Consider the following 19,746-nt stretch of genomic DNA (forward strand, 5'->3'; position numbering starts at 1 on the left):
TGCGGGGGCGTCCGGGGGCTCGCTAAGCACCCGGCCGTAGGGGAGGGAGCCGCAGCAGCCCTCGGGAGGGAAGGTGACAGCCCGGCAGCATGAAGTTCCAGTACAAGGAAGACCACCCGTTCGAGTACAGGAAAAAAGAGGGGGAGAAAATCAGGAAGAAATATCCCGACAGAGTCCCTGTGAGTGTGGGGGGTGAGGGCAGCGGCGGCGATTGCTGCTGGCCCGGCTTGCCTGGCAGAGCTCCTCGCTCTGCCGCCTTTGTTTTCCTTGTCGGCTGTCGTCTGCTTCTTTATTTTGATGTTCTGATTCTCATTCCGGGCTGTTTTTCTCTTCAGCGCAAAGCTATGGCTATTTATTACGTGGGAAGGTCTGTGTTCGTGGGTGGGTGTGGGGGCGCCGGGGTGTAATACACCCTTTTTTCTGGGATCCGCAGTAACTCGACAGCGGGAATGCTGCTAATCTTTTTCTGGCAGCCTGCGTGCGTGGGGTTGGGGGGTGGGGAAGGAGCTTACCATTAGCTCTGTAAAAATGGAGGAGAACAATGAGTGAGTTAGCCGGGTACTCTTCATAGGAAACAAGGTCTGTATCCGTGTCATCTGATACTTTCCCTTTATTTTTATTTTACTTTCTTTTGGCCTGTCTTTTCGATGTAGTCCTGCTCTGTTCTTTTCCTTTGCATGAGAGAAAAAGGATACTTCTCAGTCTTTTCTGCCCTCCTGTTTAATCATCCTGTGGAAAAAACGTCACTCGGAAAACAAGGTCATCCCCTGGCTAAACTTTGCTTCCTCATTCTTAGGTCCCTTTGGAGTGCCTGTGGAAAACTTCTAGCTTTATAATTACTAATAATAATTGGAAAAAAGAAATGACAAAACAAATTAATTGTGATTTTTTTGGGGGGGTTCCTTTTTAATAAACTTTCTGCAAATGTTCTTTCTTTCCATCCCCACTGGAGAGGTCTGTCCTAGATTTACTGCCCAGGGGTACTGCATGCAAAATAACTTAAGACTCCCCTGTAAATCTAAGGACATGGCGGAACAGTTACACCACGTTTTCCCTGCAGGCTAACACCATTTTGTATCTTGGGGGTGGCCCTCAACCGGACTTGCAGAAGTTTTTGGAAGTCAGCGTTTGGGTGCATTTGTCCTAGCTGTTTTTGGGACCCCTGGCATAGCACAGCAGGTTGAGCATGCAGCGAGTCAATGGTGAAGTGTGTGTGGTTCTGTGGTTTATGATGAAGACCGCAGAGGGCTCTGTAGGTCAGGAGCGAGACAAGCTGTAAACTGAGGATTAACTTGGCAGATTGTACAGCAGGTCATGATAGATGTGTCTGGAAGAGCCGTGTGGGGAGCCCAGGACCAGACCCGGTCTGGCAAGAGGTAAAAGAGGTCAAAATAGGGGGGCATCAGCAGATCTTCAAGGAGAAAGCCAGGACCAGACTAACAAGGTGTGCTGTAGTTAAGGATAAATTAAAACAACACATGGTGAGGCCCAGATGTGAATTGTCGGGGGTAGCCTGTTGTCAGAGCTGCATACGGAGCAAATGAATGCAGCAGACAACTGTTCTTTACATCACTTCTGTCTCTGCCCTTCCCGACAGCAGGATCCTTGAAGATGACGTCCATTTGGCTGCCTACACTGCAGTGCCCTGATACATCTCAGCATTTTGCTGAGATTATACTGTTGGCATGCTCCCACGTTACCACAGTCACCACCCAGCAACAACAGACATACAGATAATCTGTATCTGCCCTTTGGATTTTCTTTGTAGGTTTGTTTGTGTCTCTGAAGGGTTTAGTGCTTCAGAAGAGATACCTGTGTTATCAGGCAAACTGACTACAGTTGATAGTCAGATAGCAGAGCACCTCCATTCCTTTCCTGCCTCTTTGCAAGAGGGAGATCTCTCTTAAGCCCAGTGATGATCTGATTTAAATTTTTCCTAGGCCTTAGAAGCCCCAACACTCTCACCTCTTCCTCATTTTTTTCCTGTATTATCTAATGACCAAGCTACAAGCCACCCTTTTGAGTCAGGGTGGTCACATCAGTGCTGCTAGCTAGCAGTTCTGCTTGTCAGTAGTTTTTGAAATCGGAGGCAAGAACTAAAGGTTTCTCTCCACTGCAATTTATTGTGTTAGATATTGCCTTGTTGGGTGTGCGGTTAAAAAAAGTGCAAAGTGCTGTTGCTGTTCAGCCTGCACCTGTTCAGTGGGATTGTGGAACTGTCCTTCCTTCACAGCACTTGCCAACCGCATCTTGTATGGAAATGCATTTCCTACCACTAACTGCCTGAAAGAGCTTGAATGCCTTGCACTAATTGAGGTGCTCGAAGTTCTTGAAGTAGCAGAGACAGCCACGTTTCTATTTTAAAAACAAACTTAGAATTTTCAGGGGGTTTGGCTGTGTTGGCAGCATCCAAGTGGAGCACAGTGAAGAGATGTCCAAGCTAGCATTTCTGCAGTGTGACATGCTTTGCAGATACTGACTTGGTTCTAGAAGGAGTCACGTTGAATTAGCATGGCACTTTGTCCAGACTAAACACACCAAGCTCATCATGGTAACTTTTTTTCCTCTGGCACAGTGTCTGACTGATGTGACAACACCATTTTGTTTCCAAAGAAGGCTTAGTTCACAGCAGTTCAGCCTTTTCTGTTACACAGCAGATACAGTTGCTGATTTGGGTTGCCACAGAGCTAAGGAAGCATGGAGCCCTTAGAAATTGGTTCCACAGTGTCTCACATGGAGTATTTATAATTATAGGGTCTAAAGGAATTAAAAAGTTGAGGAGGTTCAGAAAATCCAGCTTCTTGTTTAGATCGTCAAAATGGCTTCTGCAGAACAGCAGATTGAATCATGTAATATATCTCTTACCGAATCATGTAATATATCTCTTACCAGTTCAAAAATACGTATCACAAAAAAAAACCCCGAAAACTGCCTTCAATTTTTTTTCTGCACAAACCCAGTAGTTTCATGGAAACATACCTCCAACCCCTGGATGGGTTTCCAAGGTTTTTCATGGGAGGAGATCAGGTAACTTTGGAATACTTCCTGCTTCTGAGGTGAACATTTTGCCTAGCTCTGGTAACAAAAATTTTCCTCTAGCAGAAGATCTGTTTGTCTGTTAGACCTTGAAGCTGCTGAGCTTCATATTTTTCTATGTCATAATGACATTAGAATATAAAGAGGATTAGTATTTTGTGTCAAAAGTCTCTGTGGGTCCAGTTGCCCAGATGGTAGCCTGTTTTTTAATTATTAGATATTGATATGAATAAGGAAATGTCCATAACTATATGAATTAGGGAAAATACCCTTAAAGGGTGTGAATTTCAGAGTGGAAGATAACTGCTGAAGAACTGGGGATTAAAAAAAGAAAACCATTCCCCAATGAGCTGTAGTTTCTCTTTAATACTTTGCTTCATTCTAGAGCACTTGGTATTGGTGAATGTAGAAATTAGGATGTGGGACTACTGGGAGTAGGGCTGATTTTGTGCTAGGCAGTTTGGAACTGTAACCTGGAAACAGTTCACCTTACTTGTGATACTTCTTGTATTCATGTATTAGCCTTCTGGCAGCTCCTCCATACAAAATTAAACTGCATTGGGCCCATCAAGGTGACCTGATTTTTTTTTTCTCAGCTATTATGGTTTATTTTTATGTCTGTTCCAGTCTCCATTTTTTACTCACTGTGCTTACTGCTGCAGTCTTGGGCTCCCGGCACAGCTATTGCCAGCGATTTTAAGTCTTCTTCTCACCTATCTGTTCTTTAATATTATGTATTTGTTATAGATTAAATAAATTTCTAAAGGCCTGGTAGCACCACCTCTCTCAAAGGGTAATATCCTTTTCCACAGATACTTTTTGGTCCGTTTCATTTTATGCTACTCATGGCTTGTTTCTTGCTTTCTCTTACTCTCTCTCTCCAGGTAATTGTGGAAAAAGCACCAAAAGCCAGAGTACCCGACCTAGACAAAAGGAAGTATCTTGTGCCTTCTGACCTCACAGGTAACAAAGTCTACCTCCTTTCTTCCTGATTTTCAGTGGGAAGGTCTCAGAAGTGCTTTTTACTCTGATCAGCACCAAGAAAATATCCAGGCAGGCTCAACACCTTATCATTACCCCAGTTTACCTGGCTGTCCTTGTTATATTTATGTACCTTACGGCCTGGATTACAACATGCAGAATTCTCTGAGATCTTCTGAGGTATCCCCCTGACTTAGCTAACACACATGTGTCACAGCTGACTTCTAGCCATGATGAAAATGACTGAATTGTGTATCATAGGCAGTAGCATCATCATCAGTCAATGATGACCTAGCTGCAGAGTTGCCAGAGGCTGTATCCTTGTTGCAGGAAGAGACAAGTTCTTGAAATAGTCCCATCATTTTCCACCCCTGTGGTTGGAGTCATGGCTACAAAGTTCCTTTTCCAAATGGTCATGGCCATTTTGTGTGCGATTACATTTGTTTTCATTTGAGAAGGAGAATGAGTTAAAGGAACAGCATTTCTTTTTCTTGCAGTATATAATGGATTGTGGAATTCTTTCTTGTGCAACGTAGCTCAAGCAAATAGTAAGGAATTTGTTTTCAAGAATTTTTTTCCAGGAATGTTATGACTATTTACACCAAGGCTCAATTCTCTAAGGTGGCTTTGATCTATAGGATTTAAAGGTTAAGCTAGTTAGAGGTCTTCCCACCAATCCCCACAGTAGAGCATTTCATACCATAGTAGGTGGAGTGTGGATTTAGAGGGTACATGGCCTGAGGCATGTACCTGAGAAACTGCCAGCTCTGAGTGGATTGGCTGCTAATGTGGTTACAATCACAAAGTTACTGCTTTCTTTCCTGCATTGTTCATTTTTCCCTACTTTTTACATACAGCATGTGACGTCCACCACCAAAAGAAAACAACCATGGTTAGGGTAAAACAGAAAAAAAAAAAACAAACCAAAACGTTCTTTCTGCATCTAAGGCATTCTCCTCTGTTCCTCTTCAGTTGGCCAATTCTACTTCTTAATCCGAAAGCGGATCCACCTGAGGCCAGAAGATGCCCTGTTCTTCTTTGTCAATAACACCATCCCTCCCACCAGTGCTACCATGGGCCAGCTGTATGAGGTAAGCCTGGCCCATCTCTTTCTCCTTTTCTTGGAGTGTCCAGAAGAATGCACGTCCTCACTGAAGGACAACTGAGCACTACTCAACTGGCAGTGGGTGCAGCTTGGTCACAGATGCCTGAACACAGACCCCCTTGGCCTGGGCTGTATCCCATCATCTGTTGAGGGAAGTTCCATCCTGCCCGGGATGAGGAGCCCGGGGAGCCTCATCATTTTAATTGTTTGTTTGCTAGTTGAAAGGGTTGTCGTATCAGGTGGTGAATAGTTGCCCCAGCAGTGATATGTTGGTCTACTACTTTCACAAAGTATGGAAATAAATTACATATTTTTCAGAGGAAATACTGTGTCTGGGGCAGAGGGTGGAACATACGCACTAGCTTTCCTGTTTATACAAAAGAGGTTTCCTTTTAGCCAGTAAAAGAACACAGTATCACCGGGCAACCGTCTATAAATACATTGTCAACGAACACTTATTCTTTGTTCAGAATTACTTTTTCATCGCTTGTACTGTATATGTGAGGATCTTGTAGGACACTGTGAACATTGCTGCCCAGTATTTCTACTGAGCAGTGTTATTTGATCGACCTTAAAGGCATATTCTGTGCCTATCAGAGGAATGTTCCTCAATTATATAGCCATTATATCATGGCTGGTTTGCAGCCTGGATTGATTTCTCCTTGATTTCTCCTTCTGCTGTGTTAGTGTGTTTTAATAGGAGAGCTCCAGTATGGTGCTATGAGCCTTATTTGACCTATCACTTTTTGACAATAACTGGACAATGTGTATGTAGACTGATGAAGATAATATAAGATTAACACACGCAGGGAGTTTTCCAAATCTGGACATGTAGGAGGAAGGTATGTCTAACTGTCCAGAGCTGAGATCAGGACTCTGATCCTGGCGCTCTGCAGACTTTTTGTGTCAGTGGAATCACTTAACATCTCAGCTTTACTGCCCATATGTAAAACAGAACTAGAAATACAGCCACTTGTCAAAGTGTTCTGAAAAATGACAAGTATAACCACATTTACCAAATACTGAAATACCAAGAGGTGATTTTTGACTTGTGAAAGCCTTCCAAGTCTCTCCTCTTGATCTTAAGGCCATACCAGCGCTGGGATTCTGCTGCACAGCCTGCAACAGTCAGAGCTGTTTCTGTTGCGTGTTTGCAGCACAGTCTGGTTGTGGCTCTTCAGGTAAATTCACTGTGTCCAGAAATGTGACATGCCTGAATTTAGAAGTAGAGCTGTGGCCAGAGAGAGGAAGTTGCTATATGCTCTCTTTGGTATAAGGAAGTGAAGCCTTCGATGTAAAAGGGGAGAAACAGTGAAAGAGAGGTTATGCCCTCTTATTGTTACAACGGTCTCTTGGTTGGACTTTTTCACATGTAATGAGTTACAGTGCTCTGGTTTGTTGCTTTCTCCCTTTCTCCCCTTGCAGGATAACCACGAAGAGGACTATTTTCTCTATGTGGCCTACAGCGATGAGAGCGTCTATGGCAAGTGAGCACCAGCCCCCCAGGCATGCAGGCGAGATGGACTGATGGAATGGATTTGGGGGGGGGGAAATGTTGGAGAAGAGGAAGGAGAATGCCTGAGAAGAGGGGAAGAGAACTGGAAGTGAACCACATGCACAACGCCATCACCTTCCATGCATTAATTATAACCATTATTTTTTAAGTTGAGGGGAGGGAGAGTAGGGGTATAGTGTATGAAAGGGTGAACTGAAAGGCTAAAGAGGGATTCTGTGCTGAGGGATGTGGAGACTCCACTGTTCATAGTTCTTCTCTTGCTACAGCTGGAAGTAGTTAGCCAGTACTGGAGGCTGCTAGACAACTCCAGCCATTGTGGTGGAGTTCCAGGAGAGTGACCGGGCATGGTGGCCATTTTTGTGTAACCCTTTCATTGGATGAAGAAGGCATGCCATGTATTGTACACTGACCTTGTCACACCTTGCCCATGGCATGGGCTGCACTCCTGTGAGCATTCAGTGAGCTGTGAAATACTTCACTCTGCCCACACAAAGCTGTCCTGTGCTGACAGTCCTCACTCCAGCTGCTACCTGTGAAGCGTTCAAAGAGTATTGTGTTTCCCGTCACTTCCATCAGTATTAGAAGGGCTAACTCTGAGGGCTGGGAACTCTTCAGCTGTGAGACGTGAAGGTTGGGGAAAAGAAGGAAGGATTTTATTTTTTTCCTTTGTTGCTTTAATTGCAAGCGCTGGGCAGAAAAATTTGAGACGACCCTTTTGTTCTTTTCAGTGAAGCCAACTGATAAACTCATAAGCATAGGGCTAGAAAGGACCTCAAGAGAATGTCTAGCCCACTCCAGCTCTGAGACAGGACTGAGTATACCAAACATGTCCACCATGGCTGCTTATCTAACTTGTTCATAGTGAACTTCACTGAGGCAGATCCTGGAGGCTGCTGAGATTGTCTGTTCAGTTCCTAGCTAGCCTACAAGTGAGAGAGCTTTTCTTGCTACCTAACTTTAGTCTCCCTTGCTGTGCATTAAGGCAACTAACTACTAATGGTCTTGTTACTGGTGAACACAGAAAATTACCTATCATCAGTGTTGTTCTTGTACCAATCTTCTGCAGAACTGAGGATGGCAGAAGTCCTGTGGGTTTAGCCTTCCCTTCCATGTCTCATCGCTGTACAGCTCTTGCACCACATGCACAAGCGGAAGAAATCAGTCGCTCCCACGTGTGTTTTGCTGGCTTGTTGTGATTGGAAAACAGTGCCACTCTTCACCACAAGAGAGGTCCTTTTAGACTCGAAGGGGAAGGGGAATAGATTCTCTGTAGATTATTTTTTTTAAATTATTTTATTTTAAGCCAGTGTTGTTCTTAGAAAGGTGCCAGATAGACGCTGTCCTGTGCAAGCCTTATGCTGTCATGCCAAAGCAGTTTCTTCCCTGTGGCACAAACAGCAGATTGTCCCATAACTGCCATAACTCTGATGAAGGGATAGGGTTTGGGGAGTGAGCTTTCAGGAAAATTCTGGGTTTTTATCTAAAAATCAGAGAACTGGACCTGAATTACTGTAAACATTCCTACATTTAAGGGAGGGACCAAGAGGGAGGAAAAGACAAGAAGGATGAAGAAGACAGGCAGATTCCAAAACAAGTTGAGGGTGTTTGTTCTATTTACATGAAGTTAGATCCCAGTTCTCTGCATTCCTTAGGAATGAGAAGTCAAGATGAGTGCTCCTCTGATTGTGGGAGACAGGAAATCAGGTTTCAGCCTTCTCTGACAGTTGTTCCACAGAGGTACACGAGGCAGAAGAGCAGGCTGGGAGCGTGAAGTGGGAGTCACTGGCAGAACTGTGCAAAGGTCAGGGAAGGCAGCGTAGTGGGGCAGGAGGGTCACTGCCTGTGTGGTATGGGAAGTAGCAGAAGAATGGGAGAGAAAGAAGGGAGCGCAAAGGATGTAGACAGAGGAGTCCTAATGGGCAGACAGAAAATGGGGAAACAAAGGATGAAATGAGTGGGTTAGTATTCCCCAGTTTTTCATCCTGAACTTCAGCTTGCTGTTCCATCATGTGCTCATCTGGAATAAATGCATTTGGATGAGTTGTACCTACTGCCAACTTAGATAACTTCAGTTTCTACCCGCAGTGCTCAGTCGTCTCTTTTTGGCCCACTCTCCTCCAATTATCAGGTTCTTTTCAATCCTTTAGGTGCAAATCCACATCAGTCTCTTGTTTTTGGAAGCTCTGAATGTTCTGAAGCAGAGAACAGACCCAGGAGACTTTCTAGGGTAAAAGACAAGATGCAGGCAGATGGTATGCATCTCTCTGCCACTGTCCCACTTGCTCACAGCACGTGGTTGTGTGTTGTCTCTAATGAGCCTGTGCTTAGGCACACTCAGGGGAGAAAGAGTTGGCATCTGGGGTGCTTGGTTTTGTGTTCAGACCTCCCCTCCCCTCCCGCTGCTGGGTTTATAAGTGATATGTGTGGGACTAATCTCAGCCGTTTGTTACATGTAGGGTTTACAGTTTAATTTAGTTATTTTACGGTTCTTTTAACTGGATTGTGACATTTACTTCTGTTTTTGCGCTAGTCCGGTATTGTACGAGGTAATGATGGTAATTCTTTTTTGTGTTGGTTAGCTGCAGGTTCTTGTAAAATAAAGTTCATACTACTTCAGCTAAATCAACCAATCAATAAAGATGCATTTGAAAATCACAGGCTTGGTCCAAAATGGGTGACTGTAGCATTTCTCCCCACATGTGTGCGTGTAAATAAAGGCGCAGCTTTGTCAGAACTTCTTGCTGCTACTTTTTCCCAGAACCTCAGATTTCCTCTGTCCTGTCTACCAGGACAAGTCACATCTCTCCTTTTTTTGGTTATATTGTCACACACACACACGGCTGTGTCTTGCCGTGCCACCAATGTGAACTTTAACTAGACCTGGATGACATGAGAAGGTCTTAAGGAGCATAATGGATGCACTGAGGCATTCTCTGCCATTTTAAGGCCCTGAACAGTCCTAGCCAGCTGACGGGGTCCTGAGGGCACCACCAGCCCTGACTGTCCCTGCCCAGCCCCCCAGAACCACCCCCACCCTGCCCATGGCCCAGGACCCCATCGCAGCCCCCCAGGGCCCTCAGCCCCTGCCCCAGCGATGCCGCAGCAGGGGTGGTCTCCAGCTCCCACAGCCATGGCCTGCCGGGCGATGAGCCACGCCGAGCCAGCCCCACAGGGCCCAGCTTCAGCCCATCCCTGTCCCCACAGCCCTGCCATCACTGGGCCTGATCCTGACCCTAACCTGCAGATGGGATTCCCATCTTGACCCACCTCATCACCATGATGAGCCTTATGGTCAGGGCTTGTGGCTGGGCCTGGCCACCGTCCCCTGGCATGCCCTGCTCCCCACATCGGGTGCTGTAGGATGGGTCTCATGGTGCCCTGCCAGCCATGCCCCTCAGGGAGCCGCTAGCCCTCACTGTCTCGTGACAGCTCGGGCTGAGGTGGGACTCCCAGCCGTGGGCAGAGTGTGTGGGGGAGGCCCCGGGGAGGCCCCTAGGTGCCTCAGGGCCCTCTAAAGATAGTAAAAGCAGAGAGAAAGAAATCTAGGACTCATTGAAAAGTAAGCCTGCAGTGGCGGCAGATCTAGGCTGCTTTTCCTTGCAGATATTTGTGTGCTGAGAGGGAAGAAGCCCTGCTGGGAGCTGGTGAGACCAGCGGGTGCCATTTGCTCAGCGCCATAACTCCGTGTCAGGCACCGGTGACACATGAGGAGGAAAGGGATGCATGATGTCATGTGGAGAAGTGGCGAGAGACATGCCGCTTGTTCCACCTCCTCAATCCTCCTCGTCACCTGCAGGTTTGTGCGGGTGCCACTGGCCGGAGCGGCAGAAACAGGCCGTGCCGATGCTGCGGAGGAGCCACCATCAGCTCTTGCCCTGCTGCGCACTGAGCAAGAGAGTTGCTTGGAGTGCTGAAGTCAAGAGTTATCGACACTGAAACTTACAGGAATAAAACTTGCTAGGCCTAATGGATCTTCTCTTCACCGCTGCATAAAGGATGGAGCCACAGTGTGAGCTTTTGTTGTTAGTGCTGAGGGAGAGGCAGTAATTCATCCTGCAGCCTGTAAACTCGGAGCCTGCCCATAGCAGTGGTTTCTGTGCTCATATCCACCGTCGTGACTAAAACAAGCTCCCCCTGTACGGCAGAAGGGTGCTGTGACTCCAGCCAGATGGGCAGAGATCAGCTAAAAGCTTACACTATCAACTGAAATAATTTGAATTTCAGCTTCAAACATAGTGCACGTTTTGCTGTCTAGGTTGTGATATTGTCTGCTGGCTCAAGTAGAAAATGGCTATGGAGTTGTATCCATATCCAAGCAGGCCTCTCCCACTCCCCCTCTCACCCCTTTCCTAGGAAAATGGTGCATCAGTGGTGTTTGTACCCGCCATGCTGCTTTGCATGTGCATGTCAGTACCATCACTGAGAGAAACAGCAGGCGGGCACATTTGCTGAATGTGATTTGCCTGGTCCATATGTGAAATGTTAGCCTGTGCTCAAAGACTGTCACCTTTATTCTTTGGGTTATGGAAATGGGACTGGAGCAAGGCCTGCAGGAAAACTAGGGGATCAGCTGGTTAAGAGAGGTTAAGTAATTAATACTCTGCCTTGGTCACTATCACTGCACCTGGGATCCTCTCTCCAGTCATCCTGATGCTTGCTTTGGAAGAAAACATTCTCCTGGAGCAGAGAGTACCTAAGGAAAAAGGTGGCCTGGGGCATTAGGGCCTCACAACATCACCGTGAAAGAATTCTGAGGCTAACATAACAGGTCCCAAATTATGCTAAAGACTGATGTTTTCACTTCTGTAGAACAGTCATGTCCAAGATGAAAGAAACACTGATTAAAACAGAAATAAGACTACTGGAGGGAGAAACTCTAGCTCATTCCTGTCACTCAATCTCAGATAAATGCTCCCCCAGGATGAGCCACAGAGTGTGACTAGAGAGCTCATTGCTGGCAGGGCACTTGCAGGACTGACTCAGGCAGAGTACAGCTGACCATGAACAGCAGCTGCCCCAGCTTGTGCTGCCAATCTTTAGGAGGATGTTGCAAGTCCCATGGTATTTGCGTTCCTGGAAGCTTGCATGCGTCCCAAAGCACAGCTCATGCCGGGGTATACATGTGTTTCAGGAATTAGTTAATATTCTCCTGAAAAAGCTGGATCTTGCAGCACCTTTCTGTAAAGTAAGGGTCTGATTCTCCCTGATTTTGCACTCTGGCCAATGTCATCTGGATATCGTATTGTTCTTTGGGAATTCAAAATTGTTAATAAATGCTATAAATAGTGATAGGTGGAAGCAGCAGGAGAACATAAAGATCCTCATTTTCAAGTGAGGGCATCGCTAGAACTGCATTAAGGTTGAATGTACTGGATTATTAGCTGAAGGAAAAACTGATCTGATTCTACGTCCTGCACCTTATACTGGAAATACCACACCATGCTTACCCCAGACACACTTGTACACACACGTGCACCTTTTCCGCCACACCTCACACCACATTAAACACACTTAGAATATAGTTAAACTCCCCACATAGGTAACACGTATGAAAACCACTGCGGAAAGGAAAGAAAAAGGAAGACGCACGCACACACCGAAGATGACACTTTACAGGCCTGAAGTACAGCCACTCCATCAAATATAGTGTATCCAGGCAATGAAGAAAGAAATACAGCAAAATATATGCCTGTGCACACTGGTTTTCACCCAGCCCTTAGGATGATGGACAAACATACATTGTGCACTAACATGTATTCAGTGCAACTGGAGCCAAAAACCACGTGGCAAAAATGGCCACTGAGAAGTGGAAATCAACAAGGAAACACAGGATGGAAAAAAATGCAAAGGGTAATAATACACAGTCATGGGCTTCAGGTGATTACAAAAAAGTTTGCAAGGGTAAAACTAGGAGTGAAAAAGGAACCTGGAGCACTCAGAAAAGGTACCGCAGCCTACACCCACTAAACTGCCTCTTATCTATGGAGTGCAAAGGATGCCAAGAAAGCATCAGGTTATAGGAAACCTTGGAGGAAAGGAGTCCACTACCTACAGCCACATTTCAGGGGTGAAGAAACAGCAGTCCCTCTTTCTTCTATCCTTTGCAATTGAAGGTGAAAATTAGAAGCTGGAAAAGTGGGACCCTTCTGACTAGGACTGGATTGGATTGGGAGAATAGGGGGGACGTAAAACTGGAGTATCAGCAGTTTGTGGAGTGCAGATGAAGGTAGTAGACTGGCAGAGGAAGGTGTGGGAGGAGAGCAAGAACAGACTAGTGAAAGGGCTGCAGGATATGAGTGAACCTGGCAGAATTGCATGGGAAGCCCAGCACTGGAATAACACAATGGCTCCAAGGCAGGAGTGAAATACAGACAGCTTAAACTAATGCCAAAGGTATTGCAGAAAAAGCTCCTCCTAGATCAGGTGTGTGGTGGCTCCAACAGGTACCTGTGCATTCAGATTGCTGTCACTACCAGTAGAACTGCAGCTGCATGTAGGGCTCATTCGCAGAGCTGAGTATCTGGTGAGGCCGTGGTTATTTACCTACCTATCTCTCTATCTAGTCCTTTTGTGCATGGTCATTACAGTAGCCATCTGAGCTCCCTGTGGCCATTGTGCTACCTTAGTGTTATCAATTAACTTCTTCGACAGTCGGGGACAGGGGTATGGGACGGATTAAATGCCCTTGCCTGACATCACACAGGAAATTTGCGGCAGGGCGAGGGAGTGAACAGTTAGCATGGGGATGGTCCTTTTTCTTAAGAGCTATTCTGAGCCCAAGAGCAAAATAAGCATATAGTTAAAGGAGTGGTATCACTATCCAGATATGAAGGGCAATAGAGTTAAATATTTAGGAGAGAACAACTAGAAGACAATGGGCAAAACAAGCCTTCTAGAATGAGAGCCAAGAAAGGCAGGAGTCAAGCTGCAATGCACTATGTAAGAATGCACGTAAAAAAGATGGAGAAGATGCCAATACAGATTACAATCTGAAATAAGTATTTTTCCATTTTACCGTGCTTGTTCAGATGTAACATTGGGATATTTCAGGTCTCACTCACAGTTCATTTGTTCCAAGGGGAATACAACAGAAAATGAGCAGTGACAGGTCTGATCATATTTCATTAGTTTGCATTTTATTACTTCACACTTATATAACAAGTTCTATATGACAGACTCAGTCCTTTCAAAAATACTGATCTATTCAGCCTCACAGCGGCCCAGTGGGATAGCTCTTACTGTCTCCAGCCTGCTGCTGGGGAAATTGAGGTGCAAAGATGTGGGCTGGCTTGCCTCAAAGCCACACAACAAATCAGAAGCAGAGTTAGAAAAAAAGCCTTGTCCCCCTGATCTCTAGCACCTCTAATAACAGGATTATACTCATTAAACACTAAAATTTGAAACATGGATTCTGTATATTTGTATTATCTTTCATTAATGAAAGAAACCCCTCATCATCTTTGGGAACACAGCATCGTAACATTTAGATCTTCTGCCATTTGTGGACTGGAAAAGCTCTGATTTCTTTCCCAGAACTGGCAACAAGAAGGTAGCTCCTACTCTTGACATACTGCCAAGAAAACACTGCTGAATTGTCTGAGCAACAGCTCTCTTCAAAGCTCATTGATACATTTATCAGTGCCTTCTTTCTCTGGAACAAAAAACAAATCACAGTGCAAGCCTGGAAAAAAATGTGCATTTTCTTCTTGTCATTTGCATTTTGTTGGATTTTCTGGCAACTTACAAGTATTTAGTATCTGCTCTTCTATTCTACTATGAAGATGTTTCATAAAATTTGCAAAAGGATTCAAACTATTTAGAAGCCTAAATGTCATTTTGAAAAGTATTTAGGCATTTAGCTCTAGATCTTCAGGGCTGAAGTCCCCCTGACTCTTGAAAATGCTGAAATAAACACAACACTGTAGCCACAGACTTGCAGTGATATTTTGTTTTGTAGTATTTTTAAAGACATAATCACATGACAAAGCAGAAAGAAATCTTGATGGGTTTGAAACTATATAGGTATATGCAGCTGCGATTGTCTAAATAAAAATCAGACATAAGAGACTTTTGGAAATGTTATCCTTTCGGGATAGCACTTCCTGGCTGAAAAAAAAAAAAAAAGAAAGAAAGAAATGAGCATTTTAAAAGCTATACATTTGCTGTGGATGTCATGGAGATGAGTGTTAGAGTGTTTCACTGTTAGAGAGATATGTCATACACTGTCTTGGCCCCAGAAGATGAGAAAGCACTTATCCAGTGGTAGAGACTGAAGGTCCTATGGCTACCTAATAAAATGGAGAAGCAATATTAAGTTAATATCACTGCAGTGACTGAGATATTTTTGCTTCTTATAAAAGGTTTCAGCTTATTTTGCCTCAGGGATGTCCTGTAAGAAAACAGCATTTCCCCAACTCAACCACAGGGCAAAATACCTTTTATTAAAACTTTGACTGTTCCAGAAGGCAGAATCAAGTACATATCTGGACCAACTTCTGAGCTCTGGAAAAATCACAAAGCTGCTAAGGCAGATTCATATTTTAGCATATTCTTTTACTGTAATATTCTCATATTTTTCCAGAAAGCAGAAAACACATCCAAGTAGTACATCCCAGGTAGCATGAGCTGCAATTTGCTGTAGCGTGCTGACACTTCTCTTGACTCAGGCTTTGCAGGTCGTTTGCTCCCACAGCGTGGACATTTTCTCCTCTTCACGCAGTTGGTGTTGGGTTGTCCAGACTACAAAAATCTCTTTGAAGGTACCTCCCTGCAAAGAATTCCTGGTCAGAGCCTGCCTCCCAAAGAGGATCTGAACATGCCACCTGGTCTAGCAGCATATTCTTGAACAAGAGAATAAAGAAACAATTTTAAAAGGAAAGTAAACTATGCTGGGCAATTTGTGGTGAGGTAGCCGCAAGAAAAGTGGCTCAGTGACTTAAGATCTAAGAATTATTTACCAAGGTAGATGGTATTAGCGGGTGGCTGGCAATTTCTAGCTATGAAATGCACACACACATACAGACACATTCTCTCTGCAGAACACACACAGCCCAGCCGAAAACTCCAGTATGACTGTGAGTGGCACCGTGGTACCACATTGTATCAGAACTAGTGTGGCCAGCAGGAGTAGGGAAGTGATCGTGCCCCTGTACTCGGCCCTGGTGAGGCCGCACCTCGAATACTGTGTTCAGTTTTGGGCCCCTCACTACAGGAAGGACGTTGAGGTGTTGGAGCGTGTCCAGAGAAGGGCAACGAGGCTGGTGAAGGGTCTGGAGAACAAGTCTTATGAGGAGCGGCTGAGGGAGCTGGGGTTGTTTAGCCTGGAGAAAAGGAGGCTGAGGGGAGACCTCATCGCTCTCTACAACTACCTGAAAGGAGGTTGTAGTGAGGTGGGTGTCGGTCTCTTCTCCCAAGTAACTGGCGAAAGGACGAGAGGAAATGGCCTCAAGTTGCGCCAGGGGAGGTTTAGATTGGATGCGAGGAAAAATTTCTTTACTGAAAGAGTAGTTAAACATTGGAACAGGCTGCCCAGGGAAGTGGTTGAGTCCCCATCCCTGGAAGTATTTAAAAGACGTGTAGATGAGGCGCTTAGGGACATGGTTTAGTGGGCATGGTGGTGTTCGGTTGATGGTTGGACTCGATGACCTTGGAGGTCTCTTCCAACCTTAATGATTCTATGATTCTATGATTCTATGATTCATGGACTCAGGGCCACAACACTGTACTGAGCATAACTGGCAGGGTTTCCGTAACAGGGGGCTGCAGGGCTGCCGTTTGTGGGAGGGGTCGGTGACCTGCCCCATGCCAGTCACAGCTACTTCCAGCTAACTCTGAAATGAATGTGAACAGCCCATGGTGCTCCAGAAACCTCAGCCTGTCAGAGCCAGTCAGAAGATCCATGGCAGAGCATGTGGCAGCCCTGCTCAAACAGATTTAAGAAAGAGCAGCACCCACATGGTGCTGGGGAAGACATTGCTGGGGACACGGCTGGAGATGCACCCTTGGAAGGAGAAGCTCCATGCCAGAGCAGGGACATGCCTGAGGGACTGTGGCTTGTGCAGAACCCATACCAGAGCAGGGACACCCTCAAAGGGACTGCAGCCTGTGGGTGACCCATGCTGGAGCAGAGGAAAATGAGTAAAACGCATGGACTGCCAGAGAGAAACCATTACGTTCCAACCTCAGCCTCCTGCACTGCCCATCACATCCCTGAAGGGATTGGGAGAGACTGAATATAACGCATGGCAAAAACAAGGGACGTTGGGACCAGGAAGGGGTGAGAGTGGTGTTTCACTGAAGTTGTGATGGGGGAAAGAGAAGGAAAGGTGTTTCCCTAAATGTTTGTTTAATTGTTTACTTTTTCTTTTTTTCTCAGTATCCGAATCAGTATTTGAAAGTTTGCGCTAGTTGGCAATAAATTAAATTAAATAAAATTCCCCAAGTCAAGACTGCTTTGGCCATGACAAGTATGCTTACTCCAGCTGGTAAAAGCGTCCAAGACCTGTGTGGTAGCCCAGCTTGTACATGTAGCAGCTCCAGCACAAGCTTAGCCTTCTGTATGATGCTGTACATCTGGGGATGTGGTTCCCTGCCTCAGAAACAATTGTTTTCACTATTTATTGCTGCCTAACTGCGACGGCCAGTAAGTCACCAATTACCTCATTTTCAGGTCAGCCCAGGCTGCTTTAGCTTTCTCTGTATGTTAAGCCAAGTAATGGTCTTTTCTGGGGTCACTAATATGTTACAAGGATGTAAAGTTTTTAGGAGTTCCTCTGTGCTTCTTGTTTCTTTCTGTGGCATACCTGAATCATTTGGAAAGGGCAGATGTAGTTCAGAGCTTTGGGCAAGCTTTCCCCGTAACAGCTATTTGTGCTTTCCTTGTTTTTCCCACTACATACCAGAATCATCTGAAGTGTTCAAGCTGGCAAAGCAGTTCAGGTCCCGTTTTGTCTCAGTGATAGTTTTGGGCAAGTTTCACCACATGACAAGCCTAGCCTCCATTTCCAAAGGATCTCAAAGCAATGTACAGAGACTGATACTAAAATAGTCATCCTACTTATGGAAAGGCAGCTGTTCTTTGAGCTGCAGAAAACAATCATAGATCAGCTAGCTACAGGGTAGAAAAAGCAGAATAACATCAGGTCTCTGAAGCAGGAGGTGGGGGGATTCGGTCTGCTAGAACTGGGTCAACACTTTCATAGACTCATCCACTTTCAGAAATACTGAAAATAATTCACTATTATTCATAAGCTTAGTTTGAAAATTATTTTCTGTCTCCAAATAGCATGATTTTTGATTGGAAATATGGAAGATGTAAGCTGTGTGTAGTGTGGGGCTTTTAAAAGCAGAAAAATGGAAGGCTAAATAACATAATGAAATAACAGAGAAAAATGATATATGCTGGCTACAATTTGGAGATAGTGTATTTTCTGGGGAGTTTTGTACTGCTTCTTAAAAAGTACAGAAAAAGAGACAGGGTGAACTAGTCTAACCCAATGTAAGTGAGACAGAAACCTCCCAGCTGTTCCAGTTTTCCACTTTCAGACAATTGTTATCATAAGCATTTTCTATGAAAAACTCATGTTTCAGTCAAAGAACTCGAATATCCTCTGTTTATGTAAGATATTTATTTGTCTGCCTGATGGGGTGTAGGAGTTGTGAATCTCCAAAGTGTAGAACAGAGATTATAAAGTCATCCGATGGGACAGATTCAGTAATCTTAGTGCAGGACCAAAGACCCCAACATTAAGTAGGATTCACTGCTATGAATTTTAGAGGCTGTTAGCAAAACTTGACTCTCCTGGGATTACAGTGTAAAGGAGAATAGCTTTATCCTTCCAGCTAGGTAACAATGACAGTAACTAATAAACTCCTCTGGAGCAAGAAGTAGCAATGAGTCTCTAAAGGGTAGGAAAGAGCATCAAAGGAGACATAAAGGATTTACACTGGAAGAAAAGTATTATATGCTTGATCCTGCTTTCACTGGCACTACTGAAGAGCTTCAGTTTGGTTTCTATGAGAGCAGACTCTGCATCCAAAAGCAAAGACAAGATTCTTCTCTAGGCTACACTCATGGCACTGAGATTGGTAGAGTTGCACAGCGGCAACTGACAGTAACATCTTGCCTTGTCTGTAAGCACCAGCTTAAAATCTCTCTCCTTCTCCGGCATAAGAACAAGTAATTTGATAAAAATCAGGTTTCCTTTATGTTAAAGACTGTTCTAAGCAATTCTTTTTTTTTTTTTTTCTGGAGATGGTAACACTTTTTTAACATAATCAAATACACTAGCATCAAAATACTTGGGAATCTCTTCTGCCAAACCTGTGCATTATTAGTAAATATTATTCAATTTAGGTTTTGTACAAGGAGATATTAATAGATTTCATAATGATCTCATTTCATTATAATTTGCAAACAAAACGAGAACAACAGAATTAATTAGCAGGTCTGACTCACCTGTGTACATTATTTGAAGACAACTGACAAGACTCCGGTCAAAGAGTAATAAAAAAAATTAAAAGGGAATTATTTTAGAAAAAGAACCAGATGAAGAAAAACAAAAATAAATTAATTAAAAATACCAAAATACAAGTCTGTAGAAATATTATGTTTAATTGGAAGTTTATTTCAAATAAATTACTTACTGTTAGTTAATTACTGTTGCCAAGCATATTTTAAAGGTTCAAAGTGCTAAGAACTGCCAGGTCTGGCAGAATGGTGCTCATTCACATCTGCTCCTGTAGGCGGTTGATAAGCGAGGGTTATTTTACGCGCATGATATTTTCTTCTTCTTTCCAAAATAGCTGGATAAAATAACACCTACACTTAGAAGTTCTCAGCTGAAAATCAAGTTGAAAGTTCCACCCCAAACCAGAACCATGAGTAGTGGAATAAATGGGTATTTCACGCTTCCGATACCCCAAATGCTGGCAAAACTGAAGTTCTCTGTTTCCAAGCAGAAAATCTGTTCCTCTTCAAAGTTCAGTGAAAAGATTCCTTTCTTTCTCGGTAGGAGTTGAAATGAACCCAAGAAAGCTTTGTGGTGGTTGTCTGCAGGTCTCTATTATGAATGCTTCAGCCTATGGATGGTGGCTACGCTCCTTCACT

The 19,746-nt window shown here is 44.5% G+C and overlaps 1 protein-coding gene across 2 annotated transcripts; it reads left to right on the plus strand.

The window, feature by feature from the left end:
* Positions 1 to 21: 21 nt before the first annotated feature.
* Positions 22 to 9,369, plus strand: GABARAPL1 (GABA(A) receptor-associated protein like 1). 2 transcript variants are annotated; one of them, XM_009324320.1, is made up of 5 exons: positions 22 to 179; positions 3,921 to 3,999; positions 4,990 to 5,108; positions 6,548 to 6,609; positions 7,705 to 9,369. In XM_009324320.1, exons 1-5 carry the CDS (start codon positions 90 to 92, stop codon positions 7,832 to 7,834), a joined length of 480 nt encoding a protein of 159 aa, XP_009322595.1. In that variant the 5' UTR covers positions 22 to 89; the 3' UTR covers positions 7,835 to 9,369. The 2 variants fall into 2 exon arrangements, with proteins under 2 accessions (XP_009322595.1, XP_009322596.1); XM_009324321.1 differs by having other exon boundaries at positions 6,548 to 7,798.
* The last annotated feature ends 10,377 nt before the right edge of the window (positions 9,370 to 19,746 follow it).

The sequence above is a fragment of the Pygoscelis adeliae genome, unplaced genomic scaffold (genome assembly GCF_000699105.1).
Source record: "Pygoscelis adeliae isolate BGI_AS28 unplaced genomic scaffold, ASM69910v1 Scaffold65, whole genome shotgun sequence".
Classification (NCBI taxonomy): Eukaryota; Metazoa; Chordata; class Aves; order Sphenisciformes; family Spheniscidae; genus Pygoscelis; species Pygoscelis adeliae.